Source organism: Ranitomeya variabilis, chromosome 5, assembly GCF_051348905.1.
Source record: "Ranitomeya variabilis isolate aRanVar5 chromosome 5, aRanVar5.hap1, whole genome shotgun sequence".
NCBI classification, from domain to species: domain Eukaryota; kingdom Metazoa; phylum Chordata; class Amphibia; order Anura; family Dendrobatidae; genus Ranitomeya; species Ranitomeya variabilis.
Window position 1 is genome coordinate 124,077,573 of NC_135236.1, and position 26,048 is coordinate 124,103,620.

The 26,048-nt window shown below is 45.6% G+C and overlaps 1 protein-coding gene across 4 annotated transcripts in view; it reads left to right on the top strand.

Moving 5' to 3' along the window:
• The window catches only part of UACA (uveal autoantigen with coiled-coil domains and ankyrin repeats), a 119,748-nt gene extending 117,601 nt beyond the window's left edge, over positions 1 to 2,147 (top strand). For all 4 annotated transcript variants that reach the window (XM_077263197.1, XM_077263194.1, XM_077263195.1 and 1 more), the window contains exon 19: positions 82 to 2,147. In XM_077263197.1, coding sequence (XP_077119312.1) covers positions 82 to 153 — 72 coding nt within the window. In that variant the 3' untranslated portion in view covers positions 154 to 2,147. The remainder of the gene's footprint in view (positions 1 to 81) is intronic.
• The last annotated feature ends 23,901 nt before the right edge of the window (positions 2,148 to 26,048 follow it).

The following is a 26,048-nucleotide window of genomic DNA, read 5'->3' on the forward strand; positions in this document are numbered from 1 at the left end:
CCTTGTCCTAGTGTCACACATACATTATTACTGTTGGGTTTCTCATGCTAAACCTTTTTTTTCTCTTTATTTTTTTTACAGGGTCATATGGATGCAGATGTGCAAGATGCATTACTACAGATCATACACATGCGACAAGAACTTGTCTGCTGATCTCATGTCCATATAGGTGGGATAGCGGGCAACAAACTTGTTCCAGGAGCCAGAATCCACAATAACAAATAATAATCATGGTGGAAATAAAATGCACGCAACTAACTAACACACACACACACAACTTAGGAAGTGCGAGATACTGTAAAGATAATGTATGTAATAAGAGGAATATAGCAGGATGAAGAGAGGAGGAGATGTTGGGTGGGAGGAGGACATGAACGTTGGCTTTTTCAGAGGGTTTCTGGAATGTTGATTGTGAAGGAACAAGGATGTGATCAACGAAAGTTGGTTAAAGATGAGAGATCCTGAGTGATGGATATTACAGAATGACAAGCAAGTGTCCAAGATGGAACTAATGCTGAAAGTGTAAGAAAGAACGTGCATGAGAGACTGGAGATGTGGACACTGACGTGGCCGACCGGGTGGACATTTAATGGAAACTACAAGGCAATGTGAATAGATTTATATGTATCGCAGCAGTAACTAAAAAAAAAAAAATCAATCCTAGGGACCTGTGAAGTTCAATATGGAGGTTCCCATTGTAAGGCTTCAGGAATCTCGGATACTAACTTTTTATTAACTATTTTATGGTATTTGAACGTTTATGCCCAGTTTTGGAGACCATTTCGTGCTTGGTGCATAATCTGCATAAAAATTCACAAATTTTGTAAATATTTTACTTACCTTCTACTGATCCTAAGATATAGGCTGTATCGTACTCCAGAGCGTCATTTATAATTCTGCTGGTGGTTGTTAGAAACAAATATGTTGACGGACACATTCTCATCGGCTTTAATGGGCCTTAAATAATGCAGTCGGACAGTTGCTGTACAATTACCAGCTCAGGTGGTGTACAGACGTAGAGCCAGCCGAGAAGGCTTGGAGACTTGGCTCTGGAGCCTGCACCGTTATGAATGCAGCTCTGGGCTGTGATTCTGAATAATGTGATGGCTTGTCTTGGATTAATTAAAAATGTTCTTAGATTGGAAAATGCCATAGATTAATACATAGAGCGCGATAATATTATTTTTGGTCCATAAATCATGGCTTATCGCTATGAGACAGCTTAGCTGGTTGAGTAAGCTAAGGGCTTGCATGGGTAATTAATGGGCAAGTCGTTAGCTCTTTGCCAGACCCATAATTTTGTGCAGCTTTGCTTGCCGCCTTCTTGATTTGGTGTTGTGCCTTAGACTTGCCCATGGTGCACTTACTTTAGGCTGGGGCTATATGGAGACTTTGGTAATGACACACGTCATGTGACCTAAGTTCGTTAGGTGTCGTTGCTACATTGTAGCACAATCCAAATAAATGGGGTCACCTAAGGGTGCTGCGACTGTAACAAGCAAGTCGCAAAAAATCCGACAAGCTTTAATAAGGCGTTGGTCCAAGGTAGGCTTGGATTCCAGCTGTTGGGCTTGTAAGTTCAACAATCTGTCATGTTTGTCCCCTCCTTGAGTCATCTGGGTGGGAACCAATGAATTTCACAGCATAACCTGTAAAACGCTGAGGTTTGTACAGATGTCAGATAGGTGTTTCGCAGAGCAGTGTTCAGTTCGCCTTCTGTCACCCGAGGTATGGACTTGGCTGGCCAGGTTCTGAATCTGTGCTTTTTAAAGAGATATTACATTTTTGTACGCCAGTTTACACTTTCCAATATACGTTTACACTCCCAGTATATAGAGATAGAGTTCTATATTTATATATATTTTGTATGGATATTTTGATTCACGTGCTTCTTCTGTGGAATCGGTCAGCTGGCCTGAACTCTGTTCCATGGGACCTTGTGACGTAGTGTATAGTCCTGGGGTGGCAGATCTGCTTGCTTCTTCCTGTGCTTTCCATAGTGGATGCCGTTATACAGTGACGCAGGCTGCGGACTGTGGGGGGTCCTAGGCATAGCTACACTCCTTTTGAGATATACTCGGGCTTATGTGTACAGTGGTTCTGAACTGACTTAATATAAATTATAATAAACCTAGTTTGTGGGAAAAGTCCTGCTGTTGTGTCTTTTATTCATTCATTATTATTTCTCAGACCATATATTAAGATCTCGCATCCAATCCCTTCACCCTTGGGCGACATCAGCTAATTCTGGAAATTCTCATATTTCTATTTAAATGGGACAAATCCTGTGTTACCGGCTAATCGCACAGATGCAGAGCTCATTACAGGGCCGTATCGGAGTCTTGTCCAACACATGGTGCGCATGGATCTTCATCTACTGGAAATAAGAAGGATGAACATCAACTATTATATTGTAAAGCTGTAAACCTGCAGAATTTTAGAAAAAACAATGGAAAAATAAGTCGAGAACAGAATTTGCGCCGCTCCTCAGCCTGATTGACAGGACTCTCCCTATGTGTGTGTGTAAGAAAAAGGCCTGTCAATCAGGAAGAGCTGGCAATGAAGAGGTCAGGGGGGGATCCACTCTGTGCCCAGTTGGTTTTACACTGATTTCGCTGAAGGGGAATCAATCACCAGTTTTTTTTACCCCATCTGACATCCGTATGATGCAGGTGCAGAGACCCTGATTCCAGTGATGTATCGCTTACTGGTCTTCTTGCTGCAGTTTTAATTTAAATACTGTTTTATCTGCTGTAGATCGAGCAGTTCTCTGAATGCTGAGCTCCATATAACTCCATCCACATAACCGATTTTAAAAGCTTTCTGTGCACGCTGTGCATAGGCAGAAAGCTACCTATCAATGGTGGGGTTGGGGTTGAACTACCAGGCAGCAGACCAAGTATTCCTCTGATATTATCTTGCTGGTAATTGATTATATAAAAGCTACACTAAGCAACCTAGTTAGTAACAGATTACTGGAATTAGGGTCTATTCCCCCTACATCATGCTGCTCTCAGATTAGTGCCACAAAATTGATGTAACACATTGTTTTTACTGGTTAAGAACGTCAGTGTAATTTCTCCAATAAATGAAAAGGGTAATAAGGTAGAGTACACCAACATAATATATTGCCTGCAAATGACTACCAAAGAGTAACCAAACACCACCCATAAATATATATCCATTACAATAATTTATTTTCTATAGGCATTGAAGGAGGATCAAATAAAAGAGGGAAACAGAATATCAACAAGTGACCACCATAATAAGTCTCAAGTGAGATGAACAGTGGGGTTTGTGTGTATAATATGTATATCAAAAAAGTGAGTACACCCCTCACATTTTTGTAAATAATTTATTATTTTTTTCATGGGACAACACTGAAAATATGACACTTTGAGACAATGTAGTCCGTGTACAGCTTGTATAGCAGTGTAAATTTGGTGAGCCCTCCAAATAACTCAACGCACAGCCATTAGGGTATGTGTCCACGTTCAGGATTGCATCAGGATTTGGTCAGGATTTTATGCAGGTAAAATCCTGACCAGATCTGCACCTGAGGTCACTGGCAGGTCACCTGCGTTGTCCTTGAGTTTTTTCTGCCATGTAAGGACATGCTGCATTCTTAAAAGATGCGCCGCATGTGAGTTTTCTCGGGTGTGCCGCATGCGTCTTTTACTGCATAGTGGAGACAGCATTTCATGAAATCCCCTCCACTATGCTGTAACATCTGGACGCTGCGTTTTTTATGCATGCTGCTCAACGCTGCGTCAAAAACTCAGCGTTTCCTGAACGTGGACACATACCCTAAATGTCTAAACTGCAGGCAACAAAAGTGAGTACACCCTACGTGAAAATGCCAAATTGTGCCCAAAGTGCCAATATCTTGTCTGGCCACCATTATTTTGAAGCACTTCTTTAACCCTTCTGGGCATGGAGGTCACTAGAGCGTCACAGGTTGCCACTGGAATCCTTTTCACTCCTCCATGGTGACATCACGGAGCTGGTGGATGTTAGAGACCTTGTGCTCCTCCACCTTCCATTTTAGGATGCTCCACAAATGCTCAATATGGTTTACGTCTACAGATATGCTTGGCCAGTCCTGCACCTTTACCCTCAGTTTCTTTGGCAAGGCAGTGGTCGTCTTGGAGAGGTATTTGGAGTCGTTATAATGTTGGCATACTGCCCTGTGGCCCAGTTTCCGAAGGGGGGGGATCATGCTCTGCTTCAGTATGTCACAGTACATGATGGAAGTGATGCTTCCCTCAATGAACTGCAGCTCCCCACAGCGGGCAGCACTCATGCAGCCCCAAACCATGACACTCCCACCATGCTTGACTGTAGGCAAGACACACTTGTCTTTGTACTCTTTACCTGGTTGCTGTTCACACGTTTGACACCATCTGAACCAAATAAGTTTATCTTGGTCACATCAGACCACAGGATGTGGTTCCATTAATACATGTCCTTAGTCTGGTTGTCTTCTGCAAACTTTGTTGGTTTTCTTGTGCATCATCTGTACAAGAAGCTGCCTTCTGCAACATTGGCCATGCAGACCAATGTGATGCAGTGTGCGGCGTATGGTCTGAGCAGTGACTCTGACCCACCCCTTTAACCTGTGCAGCAATGCTGGCAGCACTCATATCTCTATATTGAAGAGACAACCTCTGGATATAGCACTGATAACGTGCGCTCAGCTTCTTTGCTCAACCATGGTGAGGCCTGTTCTCAGTGGAATCTGTCTTGTTAAACCACTGTATGGTCTTGGCCACCGTGCTGCAGCTCAGTTTCAGGGTGTTGGCAATCCTCTTATAGCCTAGGCCATCTTTATGCAGGGCAAGAATTTTATTTTTCATATCCTCAGAGTTTTTTGCAATGAGCTGCCATGTTGAACTTCCAGTGACAAGTATGGAAGAGTGTGAGAGGGATAACACCAAACTTACCATACCTGCTCCCCATTCACCCCTGAGACCTTGTAACACTAATGAGTCACATGACACCAGGGAGGAAAAATTGCTAATTGTTCACCATTTGGCTATTTTCTTTTAGGGGTGTACTGACTTTTGTTGCCAGAGGTTTAGGCATTAACCCCTTCAAGACCTTTGATGAATAGGTACGTCCAAGGTAGTCTCCCCACATTTGATACTGACGCGGAGCCCGCATATGACAGCTGATCGGATCTACTGTGAGAAGCAGGTGCTGGGATGCAGTAACGCGAATGCTGCAGGACCGTTTAACTATAGTTAATCTCTTAGCAGTAAGGATCTCCTCGCAGGGAGATAATGGGCAAAACAAAGAAAATGCAACAGTTAAACGTTATAACAAGTGGTTAAGTAGACAGTCTTTTGTTAACAGTTTCACTGATCGTGGCTTCACAGCTCGTCACTGGCTGGAGAGCCCAAGGGTAGTGGAACTCTGGCGGCGCTGGATGTGGCGTCTTCAGGTGTTTTCGTCCTATACACGATCCTGCTTCTGGCGGCAGCGGGCGGTTTCCGGGACTGAGCCTCTAGTCCATATAACTCTGGAGCAAAAGGATAAAGTTCTCCGCAGAGTTCAGCTCGGCAAGCGTCTCTCTGGGCAGCCGCCGGCACCTGAACGGCTGCTCTGCACGGCTTCGCTCAGCATGCGCTCATCTGTGTGTCAGCCGTCACCCCGACGCCCACACTGCAATGCTCTGCCTGGTGCGTGTTACCCGGCGCACAGCCGCCCCGGCTCTGCACGCTGCGGCCTAACATACCCCTCACCGTGGCTGTGCTCCGCACCTGCTCAGCATTCTGGCGGGTAGACCTGCTCTGTTCCCGCGCAGCACCTTTTTGCTTCCTGTCCCTGGCCACACCCCCTTCACCAAGGTTACCAGCTCGCTACGGCTGTAATTGCATTCCCTCCAGCAACAGGAGGTGTGGCCCCAGCAGTTCCGGACCCGGTACTCCAGCAACTCGGTCCTCCCTTCTACACTACTACAGATGGTGAGGCCCAAACATCATCTTGGACTGCCTTGTGAGGTCCGGGCCTTTTTTTTGTGGTCTGCCTGATGAGAACAGCCCTAGAAGAAGAGTATAATTGAAAAGCCTGGCTTTACACCATTCCAGCTGACACTTAGCATTGCATGTGGTGATCTTAGTCCTGATTGACATCTTCATTAAACTCCTGGTTGTTTTAATGCTGGGGTCACTTAAGGTTCCCACGTTCAGGATTTGCTGTGTTTGGATGCTAAATGTCCGCACCCATTATGCAAATTAGCAGACACGCATTTTTTTTTTTACATATGCGGATTTTCATCTTTAATGCAAGTCTATGGGGAAAATCCGCATGCGTCATCCGCAAGAGAAATTGACATGCTGTGGATCTGAAAGACGCGACATGTCAGCTTCCGTGATTTGCAGGTGCACATAGACGCACAGTGGACATGGGATTTCTAGAAAACCCATCCACTATGCTGTAACATCTGCGCTACGGTTTTGACGCCACATAAATACGCAGTGTCAAAACCGCAGCAAATTCTGAACTTGGAGGATGTTTTCAACTCTGAAGTGAGTGATGTAATGAAAAAATATAAGACTTGTAAGCAGAGGATGCTCTAGTGGTCAGTGGCTGCTTTTCATGGTCTCCTGTTTTATGACTGAGCAATTTGCTATTATGAATGTAAGCAGGAGTATCACTTATGGTCCGTCTACATTCATACATCCGTGTGACACATCCTACTGCTGTCCAATTCTTTCACAGAGCGCGCACTGACCCATAGTGTTCCATTGATCCATACATACAGTACAGACCAAAAGTTTGGACACACTTTCTCATTTAAAGATTTTTCTGTATTTTCATGACTATGAAAATTGTAAACACTGAAGGCATCAAAACTATGAATTAACACATGTGGAATTATATCCTTAACAAAAAAGTGTGAAACAACTGAAAATATGTCTTATATTCTAGGTTCTTCAAAGTAGCCACCTTTTGCTTTGATGACTGCTTTGCACACTCTTGGCATTCTCTTGATGAGCTTCAAGAGGTAGTCACCTGGAATGGTCTTCCAACAATCTTGAAGGAGTTCCCAGTGATGCTTAGCACTTGTTGGCCCTTTTGCCTTCACTCTGCGGTCCAGCTCACCCCAAACCATCTCGATTGGGTTCAGGTCTGGTGACTGTGGAGGCCAGGTCTTCTGGCATAGCACCCCATCACTCTCCTTCTTGGTCAAATAGCCCTTACACAGCCTGGAGGTGTGTTTGTCCTGTTTAAAAATAAATGATGGTCCAACTAAACGCAAACCGGATGGAATAGCATGCCGCTGCCAGATGCTGTGGTAGCCATGCTGGTTCAGTATGCCTTCAATTTTGAATAAATCCCCAACAGTGTCACCAGCAAAGCACCCCCACACCACTACACCTCCTCCATGCTTCACGGTGGGAACCAAGCATGTAGAGTCCATCCGTTCACCTTTTCTGCGTCGCTCAAAGACACGGGGGTTGGAACCAAAGATCTCAAATTTGGACTCATCAGACCAAAGCACAGATTTCCACTGGTCAAATGTCCATTCCTTGTGTTCTTTAGCCCAAACAAGTCTCTTCTGCTTGTTGCCTGTCCTTAGCAGTGGTTTCCTAGCAGCTATTTTACCATGAAGGCCTGCTGCACAAAGTCTTCTCTTAACAGTTGTTGTAGAGATGTGTCTGCTGCTAGAACTCTGTGTGGCATTGACCTGGTCTCTAATCTGAGCTGCTGCTAACCTGCGATTTCTGAGGCTGGCGACTCGGATAAACTTATCCTCAGAAGCAGAGGTGACTCTTGGTCTTCCTTTCCTGGGGCGGTCCTCGTGAGCCAGTCTTTGTAGCGCTTGATGGTTTTTGCCACTGCACTTGGGGACACTTTCACAGTTTTCCCAATTTTTCGGACTGACTGACCTTCATTTCTTAAAGTAATGATGGCCACTCGTTTTTCTTTACTTAGCTGCTTTTTTCTTGCCATAATACAAATTCTAACAGTCTATTCAGTAGGACTATCAGCTGTGTATCCACCAGACTTCTGCTCAACACACATCAAATTTGAGAAGATAGAAGCATTTAGCCATGGGATATATAAGAAAATTTCCTTTATTTAAATATATCTTTTAAACAACATGTGTAATTCTTTATAATATTATCAACATACAGATAAAAAATGGGGGATAAAACTGCACAGAGAAACGCCACCAAATACTACACAGGTAAGTAAATAACATATGATAATAGATGTAAAGGATATATATTCCTTGAAGGTGAATGAAAAATAAATATATAAATATTTTTCATCAATTATTGCACATATTCCCTACTTGTTTTATGGTATTATTGCACCAGTGTGCCAAAAGTTTAAGCCTTCATCCATAGGTTTTAGCAAAGTGAAAAGCAGGGTAAGGGCCCTAGTGCCCAAGGGAAGGTCTAACAATAGCCTTAAATTACTGAGACATGAGAAGGTGAATATGTGAGAGCAAATACCTGTGCGTAATGGCGGTGACCCGACCCGGACGCGCGTTTCGCCTGTGGCTTCGTCTGCGGGGAAAGTGCGGGGAATTACGCACAGGTATTTGCTCTCACATATTCACCTTCTCATGTCTCAGTAAATTAAGGCTATTGTTAGACCTTCCCTTGGGCACTAGGGCCCTTACCCTGCTTTTCACTTTGCTAAAACCTTTATGGTTATATGGATGAAGGCTTAAACTTTTGGCACACTGGTGCAATAATACCATAAAACAAGCAGGGAATATGTGCAATAATTGATTAAAAATATTTATATATTTATTTTTCATTCACCTTCAAGGAATATATATCCTTTACATCTATTATCATATGTTATTTACTTACCTGTGTAGTATTTGGTGGCGTTTCTCTGTGCAGTTTTATCCCCCATTTTTTATCTGTATGTTGATAATATTATAAAGAATTACACATGTTGTTTAAAAGATATATTTAAATAAAGGAAATTTTCTTATATATCCCATGGCTAAATGCTTCTATCTTCTCAAATTTGATGTGTGCTGTTTCTTGAAGCATGCCATAAACGCTAGGCGATTTTTTTCTCTTTCTTTGAAGTATTCTGCTCAACACAACTGATGGTCCCAACCCCATTTATAAGGCAAGAAATCCCACTTATTAAACCTGACAGGGCACACCTGTGAAGTGAAAATCATTTCCTCTTGAAGCTCATCAAGAGAATGCCAAGAGTGTGCAAAGCAGTCATCAAAGCAAAAGGTGGCTACTTTGAAGAACCTAGAATATAAGACATATTTTCAGTTGTTTCACACTTTTTTGTTAAGTATATAATTCCACATGTGTTAATTCATTGTTTTGATGCCTTCAGTGTGAATTTACAATTTTCATAGTCATGAAAATACAGAAAAATCTTTAAATGAGAAGGTGTGTCCAAACTTTTGGTCTGTACTGTACATCAGTTTAAAAAATTGGTGCAGGAAACTGAGCGGGTCCTATTCTCATCCATTTTGCAGATGACACTCGACAATTAAAATCTATGGGGATCCATGAAACACAGATGAAACTAGGAATACAGATTTTGTACTTCAGAGTTCCATCAGCATTTCAGCCATTTTCATCTGATGCATTAGGAGACAAATGGATTACAAAAAGTTTAGACCGTGTACATGCTGCAGTGAAATAAAGAATGTTTTTAATCATCTTCTAATAAACTTATAATATTTTAATTATTTTGCTATTTCGTCTTTCTACTCTTTATTTGAAGTAGTAGTGTGTATCTATCATCTAATCTTTAGCTTCTAGCAAATAAGATTTTATAATTGTTATAATTCGGTCCAATTTTTTCTGTTGTGTTTGTAAAATGAATGTTTTCAAAATAGGAAATCATGTCATTGTCATTTTTTATTGAATATTGGGACTCCCTTTTCTGAAAAAATCCGTACTTGAAAATTTTTTTCAAATTATGTTTCTGATTCATTAGGACCCAAATCATTAAAAATCTGTCATAAAAAAAAAAAAAATGAAAATTGCTAATTTGGCAAGTAATGGGTTAACGTTCATTAAAGATTTTATTTTTGAATGGAAATCTCCCTCACTGAACTATGAAACTAATCCTGGCAAGCCCACAACAACGGTTACATGCAGCCCGTGAGGGCACATGTCCCCCACAGCTTATGTCCACTTCTCTGGTCAGGGGTATCTGCCAGTATCCCCTACTCAGGTCCATGATGGTAAGGTACGATGCTTTAGCTAGCTGCTCTAACAGCTCATCTATCCTCGGCATGGGGTAGACCTCACATGTAGTCAGTACATTTAATTTCCTGTAGTCTACACAAAACTGGGTAGTACGGTCCTTTTTAGGACAAGAACCATAGGCGAGGCCCAGGCACTCTGGGATTTTTGTATCACCTTGAGGTTCAGCATCTCCTCTACCTGTTCCCTCATGTGTGTCTTCACCTCTGCTGACACACGGTATGCAGACTGCCGTACTGGGGGATTATTACCAGTGTCCACATGGTGAGCTGCTAAGTGCGTCCTCCCAGGCTCCCCTGTGAAGACTTCGGTGAACTCGCTGAGCGCCCCCATCAGCTCAGACCGCTGACTGTGGGACAGCTCAGGGTTACACTCTGCTGACTCCATGTACTGAGTCCCAGCCCCCACATGTAGTAACAGATCAGCCTCCCCCACTTCAGGCAGGCTACAGACAGGTAAGACACCGGTCTCCCTGTCATGATGAGCCTTCAGCATATTCACATGAAATACTTTCTGACACTTTGCATGCTCATCTAGTGTCATCACATAATTAGCATCATTTAGCCGCTTATGTACAGTCTATGGTCCCTCCCATGCGGCCTGCAATTTATTCTGTAACATAGGGACCAACACCCAAACATTCTGCCCCTCCTCATAGGCCCTCAGTCTGGCATTACGGTCGTACCAGACCTTCTGGTTGATTTAGGCCTGGGTCATGTTCTCATGGGCCAGGTTGCTCAGTTTTTGCATTCTCTCTCTGAGCCGCAGTTCATATTCAACCACTGAGACTCCAGTAGTTCTGGGGTCGTCCTCCCAACAGTCCTTAATCAAATCAAGTGGCCCTCTGACCCTCCTCCCATAAACCAGTTCAAAGGGGGAGAATCCAGTAGACGCCTGGGGTACCTCTCTGTACACAAACAACAGATGTTGGAGGTACCGCTCCCAGTCTCTCCCTTCAGTCTCCACCAGCATTTTGAGCATTTGCTTTAATGTTCCGTTAAAACGCTCACAGACTCCATTGGTTTGGGGATGATAGGCGCTGGCCACAAAATGCTGTACTTGTATTCTTTCACAGAGGCTTTCCATCAGATCGGACATGAACTGGGTTCCCTGATCGGGTAACATTTCCCTTGGGAAACCCACATGAGAGAAAACAGTCAGTAAAGCATCCGCCACTTTGTCTGCTCAGATGGAGGACAGTGCCACAGCTTCCGGGTATCGTGTAGCATAGTCCACCACTGTGAGGATGTACAGTTAGGTCCATATATATTTGGACAGAGGCAACATTTTCTAATTTTGCTTATAGACATTACCACAATTAATTTTAAACAAAACAATTCAAATGAAGTTGAAGTTCAGACTTTCAGCTTTCATTTGAGGGTATCCACAATAAAATCGGATGAAGGGTTTAGGAGTTTCAGCTCCTTAACATGTGCCACCCTGTTTTTAAAGGGACCAAAAGTAATTGGACAATTGACTCCAAGGCTATTTCATGGACAGGTGTGGGCAATCCCTTCGTTATGTCATTCTCAATTAAGCAGATAAACGGCCTGGAGTTGATTTGAGGTGTGGTGCTTACATTTGTAAGGTTTTGCTGTGAAGTAAACATGCGGTCAAAGGAGCTCTCCATGCAGGTGAAACAAGCCATCCTTAAGCTGCGAAAACAGAAAAAACCCATCGGATAAATTGCTACAATATTAGGAGTGGCAAAATCTACAATTTGGTACATCCTGAGAAAGAAAGAAAGCACTGGTGAACTCATCAATGCAAAAAGATCTGGGCGCCCACGGAAGACAACAGTGGTGGATGATCGCAGAATAATCTCCATGGTGAAGAGAAACCCCTTCACAACAGCCAACCAAGTGACCAACACTGTCCAGGAGGTCGGCGTATCAATATCCAAATCTACCATAAAGAGAAGACTGCATGAAAGTAACTACAGAGGGTTCACTGCACGGTGCAAGCCACTCATAAGCATCAAGAATAAAAAGGCTAGACTGGACTGTGCTAAAAAACATCTAAAAAAGCCAGCACAGTTCTGGAAGAACATTCTTTGGACAGATGAAACCAAGATCAACCTCTACCAGAATGATGGAAAGAGAAAAGTATGGCGAAGGCGTGGTACAGCTCATGATCCAAAGCATACCACATCATCTGTAAAACACGGCGGAGGCAGTGTGATGGCTTGGGCATGCATGGCTGCCAGTGGCACTGGGTCACTAATGTTTATTGATGATGTGACACAGGACAGAAGCAGCCGAATGAATTCTGAGGTATTCAGAGCCGCCATACTGTGTGCTCAGATCCAGCCAAATGCAGCCAAACTGGTTGGTCGTCGTTTCATACTACAGATGGACAATGACCCAAAACATAAAGCCAAAGCAACTCAGGAGTTTATTAAAGCAAAGAAGTGGAATATTCTTGAATGGCCAAGTCAGTCACCTGATCTCAGCCCAATTGAGCATGCATTTCACTTGTTAAAGACTAAACTTCAGACTGAAAGGCCCACAAACAAACAGCATCTGAAAACCACCGCAGTGAAGGCCTGGCAGAGCATCAAAAAGGAGGAAACACAGCGTCTGGTGATGTCCATGAGTTCAAGACTTTAGGCAGTCATTGGCAACAAAGGGTTTTCAACCAAGTACTAAAAATTAACATTTTATTTAAAATTATTGAATCTGTCCAATTACTTTTGGTCCCTTTAAAAACAGGGTGGCACATGTTAAGGAGCTGAAACTCCTAAACCCTTCATCCAATTTTATTGTGGATACCCTCAAATGAAAGCTGAAAGTCTGAACTTCAACTGCATCTGAATTGTTTTGTTTAAAATTCATTGTGGTAATGGCTATAACCAAAATTAGAAAAATGTTGTCTCTGTCCAAATATATATGGACCTAACTGTACTTTTTGCCAGAGCTGCTAGGGATTGCAAGTGGCCCTATGATATCCACAGCCACTCACTGGAAAGGCTCATCGATCACACGCAGTAGTATCAATGGAGCTTTCTGTATATTCCCAGACTTTCCAACTCTCTGACAAACTACACATGATCGACAGTAATTGACAATATCTGTCACCATCTTGGGCCAATAGAAGTTATGTGTCAGGCGAGCTTTAGTCTCTTGTATTCCAAGGTGTCCGGCCAAAGGAATTTCATGGGCAATTCTCAGTAATTGTTCCCTAAATGGATAAGAGACAATCAGCCGCCTTTCATAGTCCCAAGATTCTGTAGTATCCGTGGGGATAGTCTCTGTATACAGTCTGCCCTGGTCCCAGTATACTCTCTCTTTGTCAGAAGCAGCAGGGGGCTGGCCTGCAAGACATCTGAGCTTCTCCATACTGACATCTGTCCTCAGGGACTCCTGGAAGCTCTGTCAGTCTGCAGGCCCTGGCCTAGTGTGACTGCCAGGCCCTGATCTGAAGCTGAGTCTTCAGTGTCGGTTATCAGGGACCTCGGTGGGTCTGCCATGTGAGGAGGCTCCGGCGCCACAGTATGGGCCTCCTGTTCTGGCAGTTCTGTCTGAGACTCATCCTCAAATCTCTGGGGTTGAGTCTGAGCCGCGGCCTGACTCCGGGTCACAGCTGCCACATATTTACAGTCCTGTGCATTGGGACATTTTCCCTCCTCTCACGGGATCTCAGGTGGGTCACTTGCTTCCACCTTCTCTGTAGCATTTACTTGCAAGGGAGGAACATAGTGGGACACCATCCTCCCCAGGTCCGTGCCTAGCAACACATTAGTGGGTATAGCCTCTGATACTCCCACTTCTCTCAATCCTTTCCCTGCTCCCCAGTCCAGGTACACTCGGCCAATGGGCACGGCAGGGCTGACCTCTCCAATCCCGGTTATAGACATAGTCTTTCCTGGTATGATATCGGCAGGGGCTATCATGGCTGGATGCACCAGGGTCACCTCTGCCCCCGAGTCCCTGAGACCAATGGTGACTTTATTGCCAACAGTGACAGATTGACAGTTCTCATTAGCCCTCACATCAGAGCCGGCCACAAAGAGGACAGACGGTGGGGACACAGACGGCTTTGTGGTTGTAGTTGGGCGTTTCTCCCTATCAGGTCAGACAGCGCTAACATGTCCCACTTTGTTGCAGGAGAAACACCGGCGTGCATCACCTAGAGAATTTCTATTCCCCAGGACCCCATAGAAGGTGGGCTTGGACTGGTGATCGGCCGGCAGAGGGAGAAGGGTCCCCATTTGGCTTACCTCCCCTCCAGCTGAACCCCGATGGCTTCCGCACCTCAGGTATCTTGTTAGCCACATAGCAGTTCGCAATCTTTGCAGCCTGGTCTGCAGTTTGTGGCTCCCGATCACACACAAATTGTCGTACATCCGTGGGGCACATGTGAAGAAATTGATCCTTGACCATAAGATCCATTAAGTCCTCAAAACTGTTAACAGAAAGTCCCATGATCCATTGGAATGTGGTCCTCAAGGTGCTCACAACATCTGCATAGCTGTCAGTTGATCCACGTAGGTTCCGGAACTTTCTCCTATACACTTCTGGTGTTAGGTTGTATTTCCTGATCAGGGCCTCTTTTATGGCCTCATAGTTCCCATCTAGCTCTGGTGGGAGGCCAGCAAAAAATTCCAGGGCTTTGCCTCTCAACCCTGGGGTTAGATACTGGGCTCACTGCTCACAGGGTAGATGGTATTGCCCGCAGGTTTTTTCAAACCCCCGAAGGAAAGTATCTAAGCCCGTATCCTTCTCCATCACAGGGAAGTTTTCCAGACGTGGTCTCCTCGGATTTATGTCCTGGGAGGGGGTTAGCTGAGGACTGATACCCCTCTCTATTTGAGCCATCTGAAGCTGGAAAGCTCTGTCCTCCCGGCGTTCTGCAACCTCTCTCTCAGCCTGTCGGTACTGTAGAATAAGCTGCATGCGCAGATTGGGATCACTTGATCCCAGCCGTTGAAAGTCCATGTGTAAAGTACAGTCCATAGGCTCCTCAGCACTGGCATTGCTGACACTTCCATCAGGCATCTCTGGTGCAAGTGCTGGCATTGCTGGGTCTCTCGGAGGTGGACTCTCTCCTTGCCCAGATGTTCCAGCACTTTGCTCCATGTCCTGCTCGACCAATGCGCATATTAGCAGCTCCCTGGATCTGTCGGCCGTCTCTATTCCTCTCTGCTCACAGAGGCCGGTCAGAGCCTCTTTGCTCTGCTTCTTGTACTAGGCTGCCATATTGGTGAACAGTAGGGTTGAGCGAAACGGGTCGATCATTTTCAAAAGTCGCCGACTTTTGGCTAAGTCGGCGTCTCATGAAACCCGATCCGACCCCTGTGCTTGTCGGCCATGCGGTACGCGACTTTCGCGCCAAAGTCGCGTTTCAATGACGCGAAAAGCGCCATTTCTCAGCCAATGAAGGTGAACGCAGAGTGTGGGCAGCGTGATGACATAGATCCTGGTCCCCACCATCTTAGAGAAGGGCATTGCAGTGATTGGCTTGCTGTCTGCGGCGTCACAGGGGCTATAAAGGGGCGTTCCCGCCGACCGCCATCTTACTGCTGCTGATCTGAGCTTAGGGACAGGTTGCTGCCGCTTCGTCAGAAGCAGGGAGAGCGTTAGGCAGGGTCCACTAACCACCAAACCGCTTGTGCTGCAGCGATTTCCACTGTCCAACACCACCTTCGGTGTGCAGGAACAGTGGAAGCTATTTTTTTTTTTTTTTCCCCTCAGCGCTGTAGCTCATTGGGCTGCCCTAGAAGGCTCCGTGATAGCTGTATTGCTGTGTGTACGCCACTGTGGAAACCAACTGCTTTTTTCAAAGCACATATCCTCTTGTTCCTTCCTTTCTGCACAGCTATCTTTTTTGTTTGTCCACACTTTTTATTTAATTTGTGCATCAGTCCACTCCTATTGCTGCCTGCCATACCTGGCTTACATTACTGCAGGGAGATAGTAATTGTAGGACAGTTTTTTTTTTTTTTTGTTTTTTTTTTGTGGGAGATTAAGATTGGCATTTCTGCTACAGTGCCATCCCTGTGTGTGCCATCTCTCACTGAGTGGGCCATAGAAAGCCTATTTATTTTTTCCGTGATTTGTGTTCTAAAATCTACCTCAACACAGAAACACTACATCAATCAGTGGGAGAAAAATATTGGCCTCAGTCAGGGCTTGTGTGCCACTGCTGTGTGTGCGCTATCATTCAGTGGGCTATAGCAAGCCTATATTTTTTTTTTTTTTTTTTTTTTAATATTATTTGGTTTCAAAAGTCTCCCTGAAAAAAAAAAAAAACCTAAAAAAACAGTGGGAGAGTAATATTGCCCTTTCAGCTTGTGTGCCAGTCTTGACTCCTGGGTGTGCCACCTCTCTCCCTCTCATTCAGTGGGCCATAGAAAGCCTATTTATTTTTTTTTTTAAATATTATTGGGTTTCTAAAGTCTCCCTGAAAAAAACAAAAAATACATAAAAAAACAGTGGGAGAGTAATATTGCCCTTTCAGCTTGTGTGCCAGTCTTGACTCCTGGGTGTGCCACCTCTCTCCCTTTCATTCAGTGGGCCATAGAAAGCCTATTTTTTTTTTTTTAATATTATTTGGTTTCTAATTCTCCCTGAAAAAAAAAAAAAAACCTAAAAAAACAGTGGGAGAGTAATATTGCCCTTTCAGCTTGTGTGCCAGTCTTGACTCCTGGGTGTGCCACCTCTCTCCCTCTCATTCAGTGGGCCATAGAAAGCCTATTTATTTTTTTTTTTAAATATTATTGGGTTTCTAAAGTCTCCCTGAAAAAACAAAAAATACATAAAAAAACAGTGGGAGAGTAATATTGCCCTTTCAGCTTGTGTGCCAGTCTTGACTCCTGGGTGTGCCACCTCTCTCCCTTTCATTCAGTGGGCCATAGAAAGCCTATTTATTTTTTCCGTGATTTGTGTTCTAAATTCTACCTCAACACAAAAACACTACATCAATCAGTGGGAGAAAAATATTGGCCTCAGTAAGGGCTTGTGTGCCACTGCTGTGTGTGCTATCTCTCATTCAGTGGGCTATAGCAAGCCTATTTTTTTTTTTTTTTTTTTTTTTTTTTAATATTATTTGGTTTCTAAAGTCTCCCTGAAAAAAAAAAAAAACCTAAAAAAACAGTGGGAGAGTAATATTGCCCTTTCAGCTTGTGTGCCAGTCTTGACTCCTGGGTGTGCCACCTCTCTCCCTCTCATTCAGTGGGCCATAGAAAGCCTATTTATTTTTTTTTTTAAATATTATTGGGTTTCTAAAGTCTCCCTGAAAAAAACAAAAAATACATAAAAAAACAGTGGGAGAGTAATATTGCCCTTTCAGCTTGTGTGCCAGTCTTGACTCCTGGGTGTGCCACCTCTCTCCCTCTCATTCAGTGGGCCATAGAAAGCCTATTTATTTTTTTTTTTAAATATTATTGGGTTTCTAAAGTCTCCCTGAAAAAAACAAAAAATACATAAAAAAACAGTGGGAGAGTAATATTGCCCTTTCAGCTTGTGTGCCAGTCTTGACTCCTGGGTGTGCCACCTCTCTCCCTTTCATTCAGTGGGCCATAGAAAGCCTATTTTTTTTTTTTTAATATTATTTGGTTTCTAATTCTCCCTGAAAAAAAAAAAAAAACCTAAAAAAACAGTGGGAGAGTAATATTGCCCTTTCAGCTTGTGTGCCAGTCTTGACTCCTGGGTGTGCCACCTCTCTCCCTCTCATTCAGTGGGCCATAGAAAGCCTATTTATTTTTTTTTTTAAATATTATTGGGTTTCTAAAGTCTCCCTGAAAAAACAAAAAATACATAAAAAAACAGTGGGAGAGTAATATTGCCCTTTCAGCTTGTGTGCCAGTCTTGACTCCTGGGTGTGCCACCTCTCTCCCTTTCATTCAGTGGGCCATAGAAAGCCTATTTATTTTTTCCGTGATTTGTGTTCTAAATTCTACCTCAACACAAAAACACTACATCAATCAGTGGGAGAAAAATATTGGCCTCAGTAAGGGCTTGTGTGCCACTGCTGTGTGTGCTATCTCTCATTCAGTGGGCTATAGCAAGCCTATTTTTTTTTTTTTTTTTTTTTTTTTTTAATATTATTTGGTTTCTAATTCTCCCTGAAAAAAAAAAAAAAACCTAAAAAAACAGTGGGAGAGTAATATTGCCCTTTCAGCTTGTGTGCCAGTCTTGACTCCTGGGTGTGCCACCTCTCTCCCTCTCATTCAGTGGGCCATAGAAAGCCTATTTATTTTTTTTTTAAAATATTATTGGGTTTCTAAAGTCTCCCTGAAAAAACAAAAAATACATAAAAAAACAGTGGGAGAGTAATATTGCCCTTTCAGCTTGTGTGCCAGTCTTGACTCCTGGGTGTGCCACCTCTCTCCCTTTCATTCAGTGGGCCATAGAAAGCCTATTTTTTTTTTTTTTAATATTATTTGGTTTCTAATTCTCCCTGAAAAAAAAAAAAAAACCTAAAAAAACAGTGGGAGAGTAATATTGCCCTTTCAGCTTGTGTGCCAGTCTTGACTCCTGGGTGTGCCACCTCTCTCCCTTTCATTCAGTGGGCCATAGAAAGCCTTTTTTTTTTTTGGTTTTTTTAATATTATTTGGTTTCTAAAGTCTCCCTGAAAAAAACAAAAAAAACATAAAAAACAGTGGGAGAGTAATATTGCCCTTTCAGCTTGTGCGCCAGTCTTGACTCCTGGTTGTGCCACCTCTCTCTCTCTAATTGTGGGCCATAGAAAGCCTTTTTTTTTTTTTTTTTAATATTATTTGGTTTCTAAAGTCTCCCTGAGAAAAAAAAATAAATAAATTAGGTGGGAGATTAATATTGACATTAGTGCTTGAGTGACAGTCCTGCGTGTGTGTCATCTCTGTGATTTTGTGCCACAGAAAACAGAGTGTGTAACATTGTGCCTGATTTTCCTTGTGGTCTCACCAACCTGTTAAGGGATATTGAAATCATACTGAAGTTATAGCTCACCGTGTAAGTTGTTTGATAGCAACAAATAAAGTTACTTTGGTTAAGATTTTAAAACAATGAGGAAGTCTGGTGCAAGAGGTCGTCGTGGGCGTTCATTGTCAGCTGGTAATGATGGTAGTGGTAGTGGAGCATCAGGTGGTCGTGGGGATAAAAATATTCCACCTAAGTCTGGAGCTGTGGAGCCAGTTTCGTCGTCAGGCTACACAAGGCCTCGAACGCTCTCTTTTCTGGGAGTAGGAAAACCGCTTTTAAAGGCGGAGCAGCAACAGCAAGTTTTGGCTTACATTGCAGACTCAGCCTCTAGCTCTTTTGCCTCCTCTTCCGAAACTGGTAAATGTAAAAGCAGCGCGTCGCTTGTGGATGTTCACGGTCAGGGACAAGTCGCTTCCTTGTCCTCCTCAGCAAAAACTACAACAAGAGAGAAGGATGCAGCAGGCGACACAACGGGTCACTCCATGGAGCTCTTTACACATACCGTCCCTGGCTTAGAAAGTGAAACATTTAACAGGCCATGCCCATTACAAGTATATTCTGACATGGAGTGCACTGATGCACAGCCACAGCCAGAGTACTATGCTGCTCCTTTGACTCAGACCACCACATTGCCCTCTCAGGGTACAGATCCACAATCAGACCCTGATGAGACTATGTTGCCCCGCCACGAACGCTATACCACCGACCGACACAGTGACACAGACGAAGTTGCACACGAGCTCGAAGAGGAGGTAATAGATGACCCAGTTATTGACCCCGATTGGCAGCCATTGGGGGAACAGGGTGCAGGCGGCAGTAGTTCAGAAGCGGAGGTGGAGGAGGGGCCGCAGCAGGCATCAACATCGCAACAGGTTCCATCTGCCGGGCCCGTATCTGGACCAAAACGCGTGTCAAAGCCAAAACCTGTTGGAGCACAGCGTTGCCATCCGGTTAAAGCTCAGTCTGCAATCCCTGAAAAGGGATCAGAGTCTAGGAAGAGTGCAGTCTGGCATTTTTTTAAACAACATCCAACTGATCAGCGCAAAGTCATCTGTCAAAAATGTTCAACTAGCTTAAGCAGAGGTCAGAATCTGAAAAGTCTAAATACTAGTTGCATGCATAGACACTTAACCACCATGCATTCTCAAGCCTGGACTAACTACCAAACGTCCCTCAAGGTTGTAGCACCCTCGGCCAATGAAGCTAGTCAGCAACGCAACATCCCTTCCGTCACTGTAAGGCCACCATTTTCCGCACCACCGGCAGTATCTGTGCAGGTTTCTTTGCCAGCCAAAAGCAGTCAGGGTCAGGGAATCACCAGTTTTGTAGGAGGAAATATTGCATGTAGGGCACCGGCGGAAACAATACCGTCTCCAACCGTCTCTCAGTCTGCCATGTCCACCGGCACACCCGAAAGTTCCACGATCTACAGCTCTCCAGTCCAGCTCACCCTACATGAGACTCTGGTTAGAAAAAGGAAGTACTTATCCTCGCATCCGCGTACACAGGGTTTTAACGCCCACATAGCTAGACTAATCTCGTTAGAGATGATGCCCTACCGGTTAGTTGAAAGCGAAGCTTTCAAAGCCCTGATGGAGTACGCTGAACCACGATACGAGCTACCCAGTCGACACTTTTTTTCCAGAAAAGCCATCCCAGCCCTGCACCAGCATGTTAAACAGCGCATCGTCCATGCACTCAGGCAATCTGTGAGTACAAAGGTGCACCTGACTACAGATGCATGGACCAGTAGGCATGGCCAGGGACGTTATGTGTCCATCACGGCACACTGGGTGAATGTGGTGGATGCAGGGTCCACAGGCGACATCAATTTAGGGACAGTTGTGCCTAGCCCACGGTCTAGGAAACAGTTGGCTGTAGGCGTTCGCACCCCCTCCTCCTCCTCCTCGTCCTCCTGCAGAAGCTACAGCTCTTCCACAGAACGCAGTCGGCCAACCACTCCATCGGCAGATGACACTGTTGCACACCAGTTGTCCCATTATGGGCCAGCTACTGCCAAGCGTCAGCAGGCTGTATTGGCTATGAAGTGTTTGGGCGACAACAGACACACCGCGGAAGTTCTGTCCGAGTTCTTGCAACAAGAAACGCAGTCGTGGCTGGGCACAGTAGATCTTGAGGCAGGCAAGGTAGTGAGTGATAACGGAAGGAATTTCATGGCTGCCATCTCCCTTTCCCAACTGAAACACATTCCTTGCCTGGCTCACACCTTAAACCTGGTGGTGCAGTGCTTATTGAAAACTTATCCTGGGTTCTCCGACCTGCTCCTCAAAGTGCGTGCACTTTGCTCACATATCCGACGTTCGCCTGTACACGCCAGCCGTATGCAGACCTATCAGCGGTCTTTGAACCTTCCCCAGCATCGCCTAATCATAGACGTTGCAACAAGGTGGAACTCAACACTGCACATGCTTCAGAGACTGTGCGAACAGAGGCGTGCTGTTATTTATTTGTGGGAGGATACACGGGCAGGCAGTAGGATGGCAGACATGGAGTTGTCAGGTGTGCAGTGGTCGAAGATACAAGACATGTGTCAAGTCCTTCAGTGTTTTGAGGAATGCACACGGCTGGTTAGTGCAGACAACGCCGTAATAAGCATGAGCATCCCCCTAATGCGTCTGCTGATGCAAAGTTTGACGCACATAAAGGAGCAGGCGTCTGCACCAGAGGAAGAGGGAAGCCTTGATGACAGTCAGCCATTGTCTGGTCAGGGCAGTGTACAGGACGAGGTAGCGGGCGAAGAGGAGGTGGAGGACGAGGAGGATGATGGGGATGAGTATATTTTTAATGCGGAAACTTTCACGGGGGCACAGGAAATTGGTTGCGTGTCACGGCCGGGTTCTGGTTTTTTGAGGGACACAAGTGACGTAGATTTGCCTGCAACTGCCCCTCAACCAATCACAACCGGAGATTTGACAAGTGGAACTTTGGCCCACATGGCGGATTATGCCTTACGTATCCTACAAAGGGACACACGCATTACGAAAATGATGAACGATGACGATTACTGGTTGGCCTGCCTCCTTGATCCACGCTATAAAGGCAAATTGCAAAATGTTATGCCACATGAGAACTTGGAACTAATATTAGCAACCAAACAATCAACTCTTGTTGACCGTTTGCTTCAGGCATTCCCAGCACACAGCGCACGTGATCGTTCTCACACGAGCTCCAGGGGGCAGCAGACTAGGAGTGTTAGGGGTGCACACATCAGAAGTGGCGTTGGACAGAGGGGTTTTCTGACCAGGTTGTGGAGTGATTTTGCTATGACCGCAGACAGGACAGGTACTGCTGCATCAATTGAAAGTGACAGGAGACAACATTTGTCCAGTATGGTTACTAACTATTTTTCATCCCTTATCGATGTTCTCCCTCAACCGTCATTCCCATTTGATTACTGGGCCTCCAAATTAGACACCTGGCCAGAATTGGCAGAATATGCATTGCAGGAGCTTGCTTGCCCGGCAGCAAGTGTCCTATCAGAAAGAGTATTCAGTGCTGCAGGGTCAATATTAACCGAAAAAAGGACTCGTCTGGCTACCCAAAATGTTGACGATCTAACATTCATTAAAATGAACCACAACTGGATTTCAAAATCTTTTGCCCCACCTTGCCCGGCCGACACCTAGCTTTCCTATGAAAAGCTCTTGCCTGTGAATTACTTTTCTAATGTCTAATTTGCTGCTGCAGATTGTACAGCATACGACATGTTTACACCTCCCTAAATGGCCAAACTCCCCACACGGGGCCGTGGTATCGCGACTTGGCGCAAGCACCCGTGAGACTGCTGTTTGTCTGAAGAGGTGGGTGTGCTCGCTTTTGGTTGACGGCATTGCTACTGGGTCCCTCATAGTACAATGTAGTGTCTCTGGCGGTGGTGGTGCGCACCCAACGTCAGACACACCGTTGTAACATGAGTGGCCCTGGGGCGGTCCCGCCGGCCTCAAGAGAGTTCCCCCCTACCCCAGCTCAAACTGGGCTGTACTACGTGCAAAATTATGTCGCACAGCTCCACCAATCTTTAGTCTATTCGCTGACATCATTCAATGTCTGGCACTGACAATACAAATTTGTAGACATCTATGATGCAACTTAAAGTAGTCTGTGTCTGTGTCCTATATTGGCACCATTAAATAGTTACTGCCAAATTACTATGTCAGAAACACAGCAGATGAGCCCACCCCTGTACCTAAGTATGCCATCTTTTTTTTTGTTTTGGTTGTTTTGCGAGACATTAACATCTATTTATATTTTGGGAGTACTGGGACAGACACTCCTTGCACTACTCCTCCACTCAGCACCAAGCTGCCTGCCCGTGTATCCATGTAACCGCTGTAAAACTGCCATGAGCCTATTGTTTGTTATTTTAGGCCTTTGATAGCCTGTCTGCGGTCCCTACTCCTCCACTGACCACCAAGCTGCCTGCCCGTGTATCCATGTAACCGCTGTAAAACTGCCATGAGCCTATTGTTTGTTATTTTAGGCCTTTGAAGCCTTTCTGCGCTCCCTCCTTCCACTAGTCCTCCACTGACCAGACCACTGCTGCCCGTGTACCCCTGGAACCAATTTTAAAGTGCCTACAGCCAGCCCATTTTATTGTGTTAGGCCTTCGAAGCCTGTCTGCGGTCCCTCCTTCCACTAGGCCTCCACTGACCAGACCACTGCTGCCCGTGTACCCCTGGAACCAATTTTAAAGTGCCTACAGCCAGCCCATTTTATTGTGTTAGGCCTTCGAAGCCTGTCTGCGGTCCCTCCTTCCACTAGGCCTCCACTGACCAGACCACTGCTGCCCGTGTACCCCTGGAACCAATTTTAAAGTGCCTACAGCCAGCCCATTTTATTGTGTTAGGCCTTCGAAGCCTGTCTGCGGTCCATACTTCCACTAGGCCTCCACTGACCAGACCACTGCTGCCCGTGTACCCCTGGAACCAATTTTAAAGTGCCTACAGCCAGCCCATTTTATTGTGTTAGGCCTTCGAAGCCTGTCTGCGGTCCCTCCTTCCACTAGGCCTCCACTGACCAGACCACTGCTGCCCGTGTACCCCTGGAACCAATTTTAAAGTGCCTACAGCCAGCCCATTTTATTGTGTTAGGCCTTCGAAGCCTGTCTGCGGTCCCTCCTTCCACTAGGCCTCCACTGACCAGACCACTGCTGCCCGTGTACCCCTGGAACCAATTTTAAAGTGCCTACAGCCAGCCCATTTTATTGTGTTAGGCCTTCGAAGCCTGTCTGCGGTCCCTCCTTCCACTAGGCCTCCACTGACCAGACCACTGCTGCCCGTGTACCCCTGGAACCAATTTTAAAGTGCCTACAGCCAGCCCATTTTATTGTGTTAGGCCTTCGAAGCCTGTCTGCGGTCCCTCCTTCCACTAGGCCTCCACTGACCAGACCACTGCTGCCCGTGTACCCCTGGAACCAATTTTAAAGTGCCTACAGCCAGCCCATTTTATTGTGTTAGGCCTTCGAAGCCTGTCTGCGGTCCCTCCTTCCACTAGGCCTCCACTGACCAGACCACTGCTGCCCGTGTACCCCTGGAACCAATTTTAAAGTGCCTACAGCCAGCCCATTTTATTGTGTTAGGCCTTCGAAGCCTGTCTGCGGTCCCTCCTTCCACTAGGCCTCCACTGACCAGACCACTGCTGCCCGTGTACCCCTGGAACCAATTTTAAAGTGCCTACAGCCAGCCCATTTTATTGTGTTAGGCCTTCGAAGCCTGTCTGCGGTCCATACTTCCACTAGGCCTCCACTGACCAGACCACTGCTGCCCGTGTACCCCTGGAACCAATTTTAAAGTGCCTACAGCCAGCCCATTTTATTGTGTTAGGCCTTCGAAGCCTGTCTGCGGTCCATACTTCCACTAGTCCTCCACTGACCAGACCACTGCTGCCCGTGTACCCCTGGAACCAATTTTAAAGTGCCTACAGCCAGCCCATTTTATTGTGTTAGGCCTTCGAAGCCTGTCTGCGGTCCCTCCTTCCACTAGGCCTCCACTGACCAGACCACTGCTGCCCGTGTACCCCTGGAACCAATTTTAAAGTGCCTACAGCCAGCCCATTTTATTGTGTTAGGCCTTCGAAGCCTGTCTGCGGTCCCTCCTTCCACTAGGCCTCCACTGACCAGACCACTGCTGCCCGTGTACCCCTGGAACCAATTTTAAAGTGCCTACAGCCAGCCCATTTTATTGTGTTAGGCCTTCGAAGCCTGTCTGCGGTCCCTCCTTCCACTAGGCCTCCACTGACCAGACCACTGCTGCCCGTGTACCCCTGGAACCAATTTTAAAGTGCCTACAGCCAGCCCATTTTATTGTGTTAGGCCTTCGAAGCCTGTCTGCGGTCCATACTTCCACTAGGCCTCCACTGACCAGACCACTGCTGCCCGTGTACCCCTGGAACCAATTTTAAAGTGCCTACAGCCAGCCCATTTTATTGTGTTAGGCCTTCGAAGCCTGTCTGCGGTCCCTCCTTCCACTAGGCCTCCACTGACCAGACCACTGCTGCCCGTGTACCCCTGGAACCAATTTTAAAGTGCCTACAGCCAGCCCATTTTATTGTGTTAGGCCTTCGAAGCCTGTCTGCGGTCCCTCCTTCCACTAGGCCTCCACTGACCAGACCACTGCTGCCCGTGTACCCCTGGAACCAATTTTAAAGTGCCTACAGCCAGCCCATTTTATTGTGTTAGGCCTTCGAAGCCTGTCTGCGGTCCATACTTCCACTAGGCCTCCACTGACCAGACCACTGCTGCCCGTGTACCCCTGGAACCAATTTTAAAGTGCCTACAGCCAGCCCATTTTATTGTGTTAGGCCTTCGAAGCCTGTCTGCGGTCCATACTTCCACTAGGCCTCCACTGACCAGACCACTGCTGCCCGTGTACCCCTGGAACCAATTTTAAAGTGCCTACAGCCAGCCCATTT